Source organism: Cercospora beticola, chromosome 10, assembly GCF_033473495.1.
Source record: "Cercospora beticola chromosome 10, complete sequence".
NCBI classification, from domain to species: domain Eukaryota; kingdom Fungi; phylum Ascomycota; class Dothideomycetes; order Mycosphaerellales; family Mycosphaerellaceae; genus Cercospora; species Cercospora beticola.
The window spans coordinates 471,143-484,337 of NC_088944.1; the positions used below are offsets into that span (position 1 = coordinate 471,143).

General features: G+C 54.1%; 2 protein-coding genes across 2 annotated transcripts; one reads left to right on the plus strand and one right to left on the minus strand.

Annotated features, from left to right (window-relative positions):
* Nucleotides 1–295: 295 nt before the first annotated feature.
* On the minus strand, nucleotides 296–1,087 carry RHO25_013198 (uncharacterized protein; the record flags this gene model as incomplete). Its single annotated transcript, XM_065603681.1, has 1 exon — nucleotides 296–1,087. One exon carries the CDS (start codon nucleotides 1,085–1,087, stop codon nucleotides 296–298), a length of 792 nt encoding a protein of 263 aa, XP_065459753.1.
* Nucleotides 1,088–4,689: 3,602 nt separating this feature from the next.
* RHO25_013199 (uncharacterized protein) lies at nucleotides 4,690–7,512 on the plus strand (the record flags this gene model as incomplete). The annotated part of the gene is made up of 1 exon (XM_023600703.2): nucleotides 4,690–7,512. One exon carries the CDS (start codon nucleotides 4,690–4,692, stop codon nucleotides 7,510–7,512), a length of 2,823 nt encoding a protein of 940 aa, XP_023449551.1.
* Between the last annotated feature and the right edge of the window lie 5,683 nt (nucleotides 7,513–13,195).

A 13,195-nucleotide genomic window follows, 5' to 3' on the forward strand; every position in this document is an offset into this window, starting at 1 on the left:
GAGGTCGGCGGTGTATTGTCTGAAGATGAAGAACGTCGGCAGTGGGTGCTGTATCGAGACAAACAATGTCGACCGATGGGTTCTCTTGTCATGTAGGTTCCTATGTCGCTCCAAAGATGGCACAGTTGCGGAATGATGATCGCCATGCTCGCGCTTAGCTTCCCAGGACGAATGACGTGCCTGGTACTCCTGCCTCCAAACCGTAGGTATCAAAGACCTTCAAGGTGCGAGCATGAATGTTGGAGGTATAGTTTTTATCCTGGATTTTCGCCAGCGTTGTGCCATCAATGTGGCCTTACTTCCAATGCTCCGGAAGCATATCTAGCCAGCCTGCTTCAGTGGACGATCGCCAGGCTCGCGACGCCGCACTTTCGTCTCCACCATTCTTCTCCTCGAAACGCACTTCTCGCTCCAGGAGCGAGCGGATCCGATCCTTGACGGATCTACGGCCACGCCGGGCCGGACTCTGGGACGGAGAGCGAGGCGGAGCAGGGGACGGAGAGCGAGGCGGAGGAGGGGACGGAGAGCGAGGCGGGGCAAGGGAGGAGGCGTCATGTCGGCCAGATGCCGACTGCAGGTCCAGTTCGAGCTGGTCCAGGAGCGACAGGCCGCCAGCAGGGCCCGCAGAGTCGTCATCCAACGGAGCGCCCGAGACAAAGAGGGACGAAGGCCGGTCGACCAGAGGCTTTTCAGCCCCACGACCAATCTCCACCGAACGAGAGCGAGAGCGGGAGCGATGTCCACTACCAGGACCAGCAGGAGCAACAACAGGGCGGCGCCACTCTTTCAGCACATCTTCCACATCGCGCAGCACAACATATCGCTTCGTGCTTCTCGTGGTCTGCAGCCTATGCCGCGTGCGGCGACCGATCTCTCCAGTAATAAGGGGCCCATGGCCCGGCGTGGTCCTGGCCAGGGCAGCAAGCTTCTCCAGCAGCCCAATCGAAAAAGTTGGGGGAGTATACTCCGCGATCCCGAAAATTCCATTCCATCCCGCCCAATTCTCCTCGATAGCCCTTCGGGCTCCGCGCTCACGCCGCAACGTCTCACTACACCCCATCACACAGGATTCCAGCTGCTCGGGCATCGGGAGAGTCGATCGGAACTCTTCGGCTCTACGGCCGTCGTATCGCTGCAGCCATTCCCACGCGCAAAAAATCTGCCAGCCTTGTTTGCTATATAATTGTATCTTGTCTCGAATCTGTTGCTCGCAAAAATTCTGTCTTGCACGATCATTCGTTCGCTGGGCAAGGAGGCTGTCCAAAAAAGCTTTTGCTGCAGTATACTCTGTGGCCGCCATCTTCTTATGTGTGTGTGTGTGTGTGTGTGTGTGTGTGTGTGTGTGCGCGCGTGTGCTGTGCGTGCGCTGTCTGTCTGCTACCACGATCAACAACAAGAGACTCCTTAAGATTTTAGATACAGACGTCCAACCTATGCTTCATACCTGCCTTCCACCTGCGCTTACTGGCGTAGCAACCGAATGCCATCACCCCAAGACGCCTTGCCCTGCCCCCTTCTAGCCATGGCAACCAACGTAGTTAATGGAAAGTGCATGTCTGATTCGCATGACGACCCCGTCATGGATTGTGGCCTCGCTCTTGACTCTCCGATGGCAACCAGCCCACTGATTGGAAAGTCCATACACCATTTGCATGACATATCTGTCACGGGATTCCGGGTTACTCTTTCTTCAACATCGTTCTTCTTTGCTAGAAACGCATTCATGCTCCTACTACTTATCTAGGTCAGCGTCGCCGCTACCTCTTCCTCGGATACTGCCTCCGGCCCCGAACCGCCGTCATCGTCACCGTCTGTCACCGTCAGATCGAGATCCAGACCAGCGACTGTAGACCAGGCATCAGCGGCCACAGCAATGTTGTTTGCGTGCGGGGGAAGTCGAGCATTGACTCGTAATTCCTGCGTTCTTCGGGCGATCTCGTTATCCGCAGCTAGAGTCCGACGCTTTCATGCTCTCCACTATTTCACATGTTCTCGTCTTTGAAAATCGTTCAGATGGAAGTCCTCCAGGTCGTGACCGTATGAGAAATCCCATCCGATACAGCTGCCATTCGGCTTGCGTGAATTTTTCACTGCTGCACAGCTGAAGCATTTTGACAGTTTCCGTGGCTGAGGTCCTGTCAGACAACGATGAGGTTGCTCCAAGCTGCGTTCGTGGTGCCTGTGGTGGCTTCATCGAACAGCGCACGGAGCTCGACGGAGGTTGGTGGTAGGGTATCGGTCAAGCCGTAGATAGCAAATCGATCGCTGACTGTGAAGGTGTGCTTGTCTAGCCATTCAACAGCGAGGGACGTCTTGTATTGCTCAGCCCCAAGCGCCGTGGCGGCGAAGGCTAGGGAGCGAGATGGTCCCGATAGCGTACTTGGGCGTCGAGAGGTATCGAATTCTTCTATCTCAATCTTATTGCAGCCCTGGCAGCGTGAAAGGGGACATGGGGATGATGAGGCCTTCGCAGGCAGATAGAAGATCAAATCAAGTGGCACAAGGTCCGCGCTACCAAGAACGCAACGAGGGGAATGAATGAGTGAGAGGCCACGACGCTGCGCGGGAGCAGTCCACGAAGATGGGACTATGTGTCGTGCTCATAGGCGTGTTAGCTGGTCGTATCAGTAGAAAGCAGTACACTGTACTATGCAACTACAACGGCGAGTAGAAAAGGAAGACGAATTCTCGCCGCAGCGAGAGACGGAGAGCGCTCCGCAAAGCCGTACCGGCACGACTGTGGAGGAGGGATCGGACAAGATGGGCGCAGGAGATGAGAAGTTAGTAGCAGCGCAGGGAGGAGGAGGTTATCCTCTGCCGCTCTGCCCTATTGCTGCGGCTTTTGTTCTCTCTCTTGACTGGAATCAAGAAGAAGATTCTTGTCCGCATCGATCGAATGACGGGAGTGCTGAGCTAAGAGATTCGCCCTCATTTCCGTCGTGTGAGGAGAAGATGATGGAGCATCGCGAGTCATTGTCATCATCATGGATGAATGACTCTATGCTGCTGTTGTCATCTGGTCTCATTTCGCCAAGGAGGTGCTGCAGCGTGGAAGCGGCTTTGTCGCCCTGACTTGTGATGGGTGGTAGAGAGGCGAGCTGCAGAAGAATAAGTGGTATAAATTGTCGTCGTTGTCCTCGCGGTGTCTCGCTTCAGCTTCAGCGACTTGCTGCAACCGATCCTTAGTGCGTCGTCTATCGCGATTGAACCGCTGACACTCACACAGGTGCTTGCTGCCTGTGGCTCTCGGAAGTGGCCAAATGTTTGCTGCATCGCTGCAACAAGACTGAAAAACACATGGCTCTTTATCAGGCCGTGCACCTAGGTTGTTTCGTTCGCTGCTCGTCGTGAAAAGCATGTGGGGAAAGGACAGGACGAAGAGCATGTTGAATTGCTGGGATGAAGTGTTCGCTTGTGGCCAACGTAGATATCTTCCATCCCGCATCGCTTCGTCACGATCCTCGCTGGGCGATCCGAGGGTGGTTGCTTCTTTCTGCACAAGATCATTCCAAGCCGCCGGCTGGTTGGCGTTCGCATGTTCACGTGCTGCGGTCCACATCTTGCAGATCCCTTCGGCTCTTGTGCTTTCCGTCGTTGTTATCCAGTCCGTCAGTGTTATTGAACCCATCTGCCTCAGGTGGCCTTCATCAACTCTTGCGACGCAGCCAGTGTCGCGGACGCCGTGTACTCGATCTCGAGGTCCACGCCATCTGTTTGGATTTGGGCGCGTCCTGCTTGAAAGGAACGGGCACGCCTTTCATACAAGACTTACTCTGCCAGCCAAGATTTGCTCCTCCTCGGGGTCGCAACGTAAGCCAGAAGCACAGCCAGACGCGTATGCCACGAGACTCGAGAAGGATGTACGTGCAGTCCCATCATCGCCTCGTCCGGGCATGTTGAGAGAGCTACCCTTCGATAACCACGCTGGCACACTACTATGAGCTGCAACAACCGGCACAGGCTCAGCTGCATCTGAAAATCGTGCGGACTTTGGCCATGATGGTTCGGAGATTGATATGTTGCCTGTTCGCCAACACAGCCCTCCCGATCAACTCTCCCGACACTCACTGTGGCATTTTCCCTTCCGCCGCCCTTGCCATCTGCCAATGTGCACCCCACGGACGAATAGCTGTGCAGGACAAGGTCGCTGCGGGGGACATGAGGGCGCCGAGCTGCCAATTGACGGATAAGGAGTGGTGGAGACGCTGGGCTGCTCCGGCTACAGACGGGGCGCAAGATGAGGACGGCGGGCAGAAGGTGCGAGATGAAATCAGAAGGTTTAGAAGTTGAAACGGGCTCAATCCCGTCCGCAGTTGTAGTAAACCTGGTAATAATCGAGGATACAGACTGATGGGAGAGCTGCTGATGGGGATGGGAGCACAGCCGTGCAGCAGATGAGTGTGCCAAGCTGCTGTTCTGGTGAACTTCGTACTGGTTACGTCTGCCAAGCTCATCATACTCGACCGTAAATCTCGGTGAAGTTCAACACTGACGTAGGCCAAGCTCTTATCTTACCAGCAATCTCGGTCAACTGCTACGATGATGTAAGCCATTGCTCTACTTCACCGAGACTCTTGGCCAACTTCGAAGCCCACCGAGCTGGAGCTTCTCTACGATAATCAAGCTCGGTGAAGCTCTCTCTTGCCACAACCGACACTTCTTCCATGTTACCAACAATCACGGCATTCCATGGATCGTGTAGTCGCAGCACAGATTGCGGTCCTGCGTGCTGCGCTCGATCCTCTGTCCCGCCTGCAGGCCTTCACGGTACTGTGCGAAACATTCAAGAGCGTGCCTGGATGGCAGGCGAACTCGCCCCAACGCTGGGAGCGACTGGACGAGCAGCTGGACAATAAAACTTTGGCGGCCGTGGCAGCCGACGCGGAGCTGATTGCGAGAGGGGAGGGTCAGCGCAGTACCGCCGCGGGCACCGATGCGGTCGGGCGTTTGCGCAACTGCATCTCCACGTGGTCGCTCCAAGCGCACGACATCATTCGCGACTTGGGACTCGAGGCCATCCACAGCGGCAACTTCATGCGCGCCTGCGCCGCGCAGACGCTGCTCGACACCGACGGCGAGCGCGTGCCCTGGCTGACATTCGCGCGTGCGGTGCTGCACGAGGCACAACAACGCCACCTCCATCGTCCCGGCCGCGGAAAGAGTCGCACCCGACCATTCTTGCCCAGCGACGTCAAAAACGCCATCGCGAACTTGCAGCAGGCGCGTCTGGTCACCACCGTCGTTTCTGCGGTCCGCAGCACCGATTCCCCTCGCAGCGGCAGGATGAAACGCAAGGCCTCGCCCAACGGCACCGACCCCTCCGCTTCGCAGCCCGCAAAGAAGCCTCGACCGGCGGCGACAGATGGCGGCCACGAGCTGGAGGAGCATCGCGAATCCACTCTCCCCCTTCACGACACCTACGACTCCGACTCGGGCGACGACCAGCGCGAGCCCGAACATGGCGCCGCGTCGCCCCTTTCGCCACCGCCGATCTTTGTCCCTCCTAAGCCTTCACCTCCGTCCATGACTGTGCGCTCGCCAGATCAGTTCGGATTCACCTTCCGCCGCCTCAGAGACCGCCGCGGCTTCCGCCCCACCGGCGCCGGGCTGATTTCAGCGAAGGGTCACGCGACACCTGATGCGCTGAAAGCTCGCTCCAAGGACGTGGACGACTTGCCTTTACTCAACGCTCCTGAGAATCGGATCACGGCGGACGATGGTGCTACTGAGCTGCATGCCAACGATGACGGCGAGGCGGACGATGGTGCAACTGAGCTGCACGTCAACGATCACGGCGAGGAAGGAGACGTGCCAGCCACTCGACCCCCTATTGACCGTTCGCCCGCTTCAGCCACGAATGTTCTCCAACACGATGAAGTCGCGGCCGAGACACAGTCTGGAGAAGAAGATTGGGAGGACGTGGACGGAGACGAAGGTTGCACAGACAACCAAGACGAGAACGAGGAGGACGCGGAAAGCGAGTCTGCGGAGAGCGCCGACGGAGACCATACAGAAATATCTGTCGAACATGGTCGCTGCGCTGCGCCGACAGAGGATGATGACAGCTCGCTCTTGAAAAACATTCATGGGTCGTTCCTGGAAAGCGCTGCTGATGCGGTGTCCCACTTGGAGCTCGATTCTCACAGCACAACAGAAATTGGGCAAGAGGTCATGTCTCCGACTGCCTCCGAAGCTGCCATGACCGAGCAGGAGAGCTTCGTCGTTCCAGGTCAAGACCAGCCCTGTACACCACTGTCTCCCACACCTTGGAGTTTTGGTACAGTGACAACACCACAGTCGGCAGTCGCCATGGACAAGATGTCTGCTGTACCGGACATGGACATGCGAGCATTGATTGCACAGATTCTCGAAACCAACGTCTCCACCAACGAAGAGCCGCCCAGCTCTACTGCCAATAGTATGATGGCTTTCTTGCAGCCTGGCAGGTGGTTGTCCATCACGACCGTGTCCAACTTTATTTCCGCTCTGAACCCCGATTCAAGCAGCCGGCTCGTGCTAGAGAATGGGTTCCTGAGATTCGACGCAGACGGAGCAGCGCACAACGCAAAGCAAGGCCGCCAATGCGCGCAACGTCGCCAGCAATCCGTCATCTACGGTCTTCTGAACCACAACTCCCACTACATGATCGCGATTCTGGACCGCAATTCGAAAACCATCGAGCTGTACGACTCCCTCCACCCTCGACCCATCTCCACAGTTCGTCGAGCTGTGCTCGAGTTCGCAAGCGGTTTCCATACGACAGGCTCGGGCTCCAAGGAGTGGCAGATTGTCGCAGCTCCGGGCTTGCGCCAGGGCAACGGGTACGACTGTGGGGTGTATGCCGCTGCCCGAGTCATCTTTCATATGCACGAGAGGCTTTGTCCTGAGTACATCATTCCCGAGGTGTGGCGACGAGCAATGTCATTGATGTCCACGGTGCATGAGCCCAGCTCTGCCGTCGGAGACGAAATCTTTGCGCCATCATGGACTGCAGAGCGCCTTGCCCATCATTTCGGACTGGACCTCGAGCGAGGGCAGGATGGCCGCCTGACATGGCCGTGCACACCGCGCTCGACGCAACAAGACTTGGAGACCACTTCCAAGTTGTATACAATTCGCCGCTGTTTCGATGCGCTGGTCAGAGAGACGAGTTTGATCGTCGAGCAAGTGCAAGGCTCCGTCTCACTAGACAGCACACGCGCGCACCTCGACTGGCTCAAAGAAATGAAAGCAGGTCTTCTCTGTCGGGAACTGGCCCCAACGTTCCTCCGCCGGCAGCTCAGCAGCTTCGACGCCCAGATTGCAGAGCAAACGGCCCTGGCAGACAAGTTGGCGGCCCAGGACAGGACTCATCAAAACATGATGATTGAAGTGCTTCAAGCCGATGCTCGTACATATCGACAACTCTCCCAGGACGCTGAGAATAGTGCAGACTCACTGCTTCGCAAGGCAGAAGAAGAATACGTGGCAATAGGTGCTCGGATCAAAGCTCTGAGAGAGGCTCGGAAGTAAGTAGTCTTGAGCACATTCGGCAGGCTGTTTCAGCTGAGGAGGGCTTTTTCTCGTGACACCTTCACGGTTTCGATGATGCAGACGATGAAGTGGTTGATAATGATACGCTTGATGACTGATGTGAGGGTTCGCCATAGCTGATTTCCGCACGGATGGCGTTCGCCGTATGCGGACACTCACCACCAACTTGGTAGCAAGTATGGATCAACGTTAGCAATCATTTTCCTTGCACTCCCCTGTTCCCATCCCTCTCTCGCTGCCCGCTCGCAGTCGTTGCTCCGAGCCGAGGAGCGCTTTACTGACTTTTGAAAACAAACGCGACGGGAAGTGACAGCTGCTGACCTTGCGACTGAAGCAAACCTCCAGACTGCTGCCACTAACCACTTATATAGACCCCACCGCCGCCACTAGCACCATCGCCACTACCGCCACCATGGATGGCTGAAGCACCTGGCATCACTCTCACGCAGCAGGAAATCAACCGCAACCTGATCGAAAAGGCCAACTCCAGCTTGCGCGGAAGCGAGTCGGAAGCAACATTTCAAGAGAAGGATTTACTCTCTCAGAGCACCACATCATCGCCTTCGAGACGGTGCGTTGCCTTGGCAGGTTGTCAATCACCGTTTCGCGGCCGAGAGAAGTGCTTCAGCGTCTGTTGAACCAGATGTTATTCAGACCACTGCGATAGACAGAGGCAGAAAGCGCTCTTACGCTCCTCCCGAGACAGCCCGCCGCGCCGTACGGGATGAAGCGCGATCGATGGCAATCTCATGCGGAAAAGGACAAAGAACAAGTCCTTGCAAGCTAGCTTTGGAGTAATGAACATCTTGGCGAGCAGGGTGGTGGTGGTTGGTAGGCCGTACACTGCGTAGGATCACCGCAAAAAAGGAGTAGGAGGAGGAGTAGCAGGACAAGATAGGACAGGATAATGTGGTGTAAGTGGTCATTAACTGCGTCGTTCGTTCATCTTCGAGCATCTTTGCTCAGTCTAGTGCTTCTCATCAAGCGGTGCATGGCTTGGTCGAAGAAGTGAAGCATCCTTTCTCGGTAGACGAAAGAAATGGAAATACAGATGTCTGGAGGTATGGTGTCAGTTAGCGCTCGCCTCTGGGGGCGGAAGGAGACTTACACATTGGTACGGTCAACGAGGAAACTTACGCATTGGCACGGTCGACGAGCAAACAATCACCTCGATGGTACGCAGGAATGCGACTGGATGCCATACTAAGTTTCGAAGCTGCGAGCGTTGAACAGTCTTCCTTATTCAGTTGTGGCTGTTTGGACGCTTCGGGCAGTTTAGAGCTGCTTCGATCGGCACAATATCAACGCAACAATGTTACGCTTATGCAGTGTCGTTCCACGCATGGCGGTGGGCGATTTCCATGTTTGATTATTCAATTGATTGACTACATAACACGCGTTTCCAGCGTGCTGTAAGAACTCTTCCCTACCAAGAATCACGTGGTCAGGGTGGTTACGAAACTCGACAAACAAGCCGACGAGTGGTGATCCATGTAGACTCGCTCGACGTCAGGCGAAGAGAAGTTTGGGCCCTGAACATCCCGTTTCGGACTGACAAGCAGCAGATCGCACAGGCGACTGAAGATATTGCTTGGCAACTTCCGGCCATGTAACTATGCCCCAGCCTCCGGCCAACACGCAGTGTCATAGTCGACGTTGGCGTCAAAGTGTAAGTGCTTTCTCCTGTGATATTCGAGACCCAAGCTGAGACGATCAGTAGGTCGCCAGGAGGCCTGAAACCGTCAAAGCTCCTGAACCGTAGGTTGTGGAGTGTGCGAAGCCTGTCTGGGCCATACTACTAACTTTAACGCAATCAGTCAAGACTGTCGCGCCACCAGTCGCTGTTCCAGTCTGTGTTGGACAGATCCCATGACCATCCGCAATTATCGTGGGAAACGAGGAAACGTGCGGTCTTGATGGTGTACGAGGGGTAGTTCCATTGACTAGCATCTTGACAGAGTCTAGTTTGTGGCCTCTGAAATTTGATAGCAAACCGCATACCCCCGTGGCAGTGCCTGCTAGGTCCTTGCTGAGCGCAGAAGCCCTACTGAGAGACGTGATGGAGAGCAGAACATCTATATTCTCATTTTCTGCAGTTAGATAGTCCATGTCCAAGGAGCCGCTGGGAATACATGGATACTCGAAAGTGGATTGTTTCACTGTACGGGTACTACTAGACAGGAATTGGAACTTCACGAGATCACCCCAGCTGGCAGTGACATGGATTGGTTGGAAGACATCGTTGCCCTGAGCTTCGACTATAGTTGTTGTCAGTCTTGCAGCGTCAGCATAGGGCGCCGCCAGATCATAGTCATGATTGCTGAGTTCAATCTCCAGGGACACATCCACAGAAAATGAGGTAGACCGATCCCCTCCCTTGTATCGGGGGCCGACACCGCTGCTAGCGGTGACGCGTTCCACGAGCAGGGCGACGCAGAGGCGAATATACACATCGACCTTGAACAAGACAAGCTTCAGTCCTGGAGCCCTGCATCTTCTACACAATATGTTGTTCTTCAACGAGCTTCAAGCGGCCAGTTTTACCAGGATTGACTGACTCGCCCGTCTGGGAGCTTCGTTTCATGTTCGGTACCCCAGCAAGATGGGTGGACTTTTTATGTACTGCTCTGTGATCAGTTGCGAGCAAGGCAGCAATAAGTTCCCAGAGCAGTTCGATCACTGATCGACGCTTAACGACCTCGTGTATTAGAATTCTGCTGCCCTGAAGTTTGTTAGGATTGATAAGGGACATTGCAACGATGAATAGCCACTGCCAGCGCCCGATCAATATGGCACAAGATGCGAAGCCTAATCAGTAGACAATGCTGATGAGCCCGAGTGAGAAAGAATCGTCGCCTCTTCGCGATTCACCTCGTGGCGTCACTAAGGATGCTTATCTGCCATAAAGCGACTACGTCCGAAGATCCTCACTGTGAGGACGGTGTCAAGCCGAAGTCATGGTGGACTATCTTTACGTTTCAGCGCAAGTCGTATTGATGAGCGTCTTGGATGTTCTGCTGATGGCTCTTCAGATTCGAGTATGATTCAAAGTTCGAGCGATCTCTGTGAACGCTACACAAAGAAACTTGTCAACACGTTCGGACATAGCACCTGGTGCGAGCTTCAACATCAAGGGTGGATCTAGAGGGTGAACTCAGAAGATGTCTACGATGTGCCATCTGACAGTCGCTTGCCATAAATAGATATAACCGCCAGCAGCCCTGTTGTACGGTTTATATATGCGTGTTCCCTTACGCAACCGCGACCCTCAGACTCAAGATTACTCTCTGCGCTATGCCTCCAAGAAAGCGTTCCTCCGCAGTTCATACGTTGTCGCCTGTATACATTGACCTTTCCCTAGCGCCAACGATCCAGAGGGCTTCTACCAAAGCCAACTGCTCCAGTAGCACTTGCAACAGTAGCCTCGAATCAGATCCATTGAACATATGCCGTCTCTAGCTTCCACGCGCTTCCCTACGAACGCCCTCACCACCGCGAAGAAAAAGAGCTCGACTACCATCAGTTACAGTCTTATCGAATCAGAAGTGACTTGGGTCGCATGCCCAGGTGCGATTAGGTCATTGACCTTCGATCTCGGTGGTCAGGACGACAACAAGCTTTGTCGAGGCAAAGCCACATCGAATTTGTTTTGATATTATGCTCGCACATTCGTTGAGCGTCATTCACGTCGCGCCAAAGGACAGGCTGGCCAAGGCTTCAGCACAGCCAAGAAGCGGAAAACAATCTCTGTCGCGAGCGTGGACGAAGCTATAGAGGCAGTACGAGAAAGCTCATAGAGGTTGCAGATTCGGTTCGACTTATTAAGCCTGTTATAGTTCGTCATAGGTCGTAGTATATAGTCGTGAAAATAGCACTTCTCTGTATAGCACCTTCGAAGAAATTATGGAACAAAGACAAATAGTACCTCCTAGCATTCATTAGCCTCTTTATGGTTCCAGTCGGATTGGGACTAGGACTGGTCTTGCTCATCGATCTTCGCCAGCGTCCCGTCCCGATTAGGATATACACGTGAACATCGCATCTTACAACGAGCTCGTGAGGGTTTTTTCTCATGAGAGTAACTCGTCTTTGTCTTCTCTTCGGGGACTGTATCTCTTACGCATGAGGTCACCGAGACTGTTGCCTCCTTCTATATCATGTTTAAGCCGCAGGACTTTAATTATTTATGCCATGCGACTTGAGGTCAGTCGATAACAGTATGTAGCCGGTCTTTCCGGCATGCATATATGCTGAGGTATAGTTGACGTGATGCGGAAAACCAAACCGGCATGCGAGAGCCCGTCTTCGCGACAATCATCCAGCCCGTAGCCGCCATTAATATACAGCATGCTCAGCAGATCTCTGCTTTCAACTGCCAACAACTACGACATGAGATTCCATAGCCCTCACATTATTCCATGTGCGTGTCACAGCGTAAAAGCTGCTAGTACAGCACAACAACAAACCCTAGCCTTGTCGACCCCAACTACAACTTGTACCATAACTTTCACTCGCACACGATTCACGATCGGGACGACAAAAGTGACAAAGACCAGACCACCCTTTTGGCAAACTACACGCCCGAGACGGATACCCAAGGCATGCGAAGTCTGCTGTTGGTTCAATAATGCTCGCTTAGAAGAACGTCTCGCCTGGCGCTGTTCCACGTCTTCCATTTCGCCTGGATTCATCGACTTCATCTTCCCAAGATGATTCATATTGTCAGTTCGATCTCATATCTGAGATGAATGACATACTAGGCCATTCATATCAGGCGGTCAGATCACATCCCCGCCTTGGTCCAGCCCACGATTGCAATGGTATACCGTGCCCTCATCTACCCGCTCAACGAGCACGTAAACCTTCACGCTCTCGGGGGAGTGATCGTTAACCTTGTGAGCTTTGGTAAAGACGGTCTTGTGTCGTTTCTTGACGCTCGACTACGAATTCTCAGCCATTTTTTATTCGCTCTCTCGAGTTGCCAATCTCGACCATTGATGATTTGTTGGTGGCGCGAGGACCATCACGCAACTCAGTGCCGAGCGTTGAGGCTCAGTGTATTACTCTTGCCTCGGGAGGGCATCACTAGAAGATCATCCGGGACCTCACGTCGACTAAACCGCAGAGTATCCCCTGCTGGGTGAATGGGCCGGAAGTATGTTTGGTTAACGTTGGAAAGTTCAGGACGTTGATACTGCTCGCCGCGGGGATTGGTAATTACTGCACAGATCCCGCTGGCCAAGGAATTGCTCTAGGCCGCGGTGCACAAGACACCTTGTACTCGTAGCACCCGCTTGGAATAGGAAGTTGGAGACAGCTGCAAGGATGAGTCTTGCGCCCTTGTCACGAAGATCTGACGACCTTACAGGCCACAGTGGGTGAGCAAGAGAACAGCTTGATCAACTGCTCTAAGAAGGTCAACACCTGGTATAATTCGAATGAAGCACGATGAGCCGACTTGCCAATGACTGCTCAGATGCTGAGCATTTCGATATACTGTCGTCATGACCCTGGCAGTGCATTTGAGCGGTATGGAGACCACAGTCGGCTCAATGTTCGTCGTTCAAGCTGACTTGTTAAGATCCACTTGGTAGAACAATCGATAGTCGCCGAGGGCAAGACCGTCGTTTCTGGTAGGTGTCGGGCTATCTAAAATCAAGGC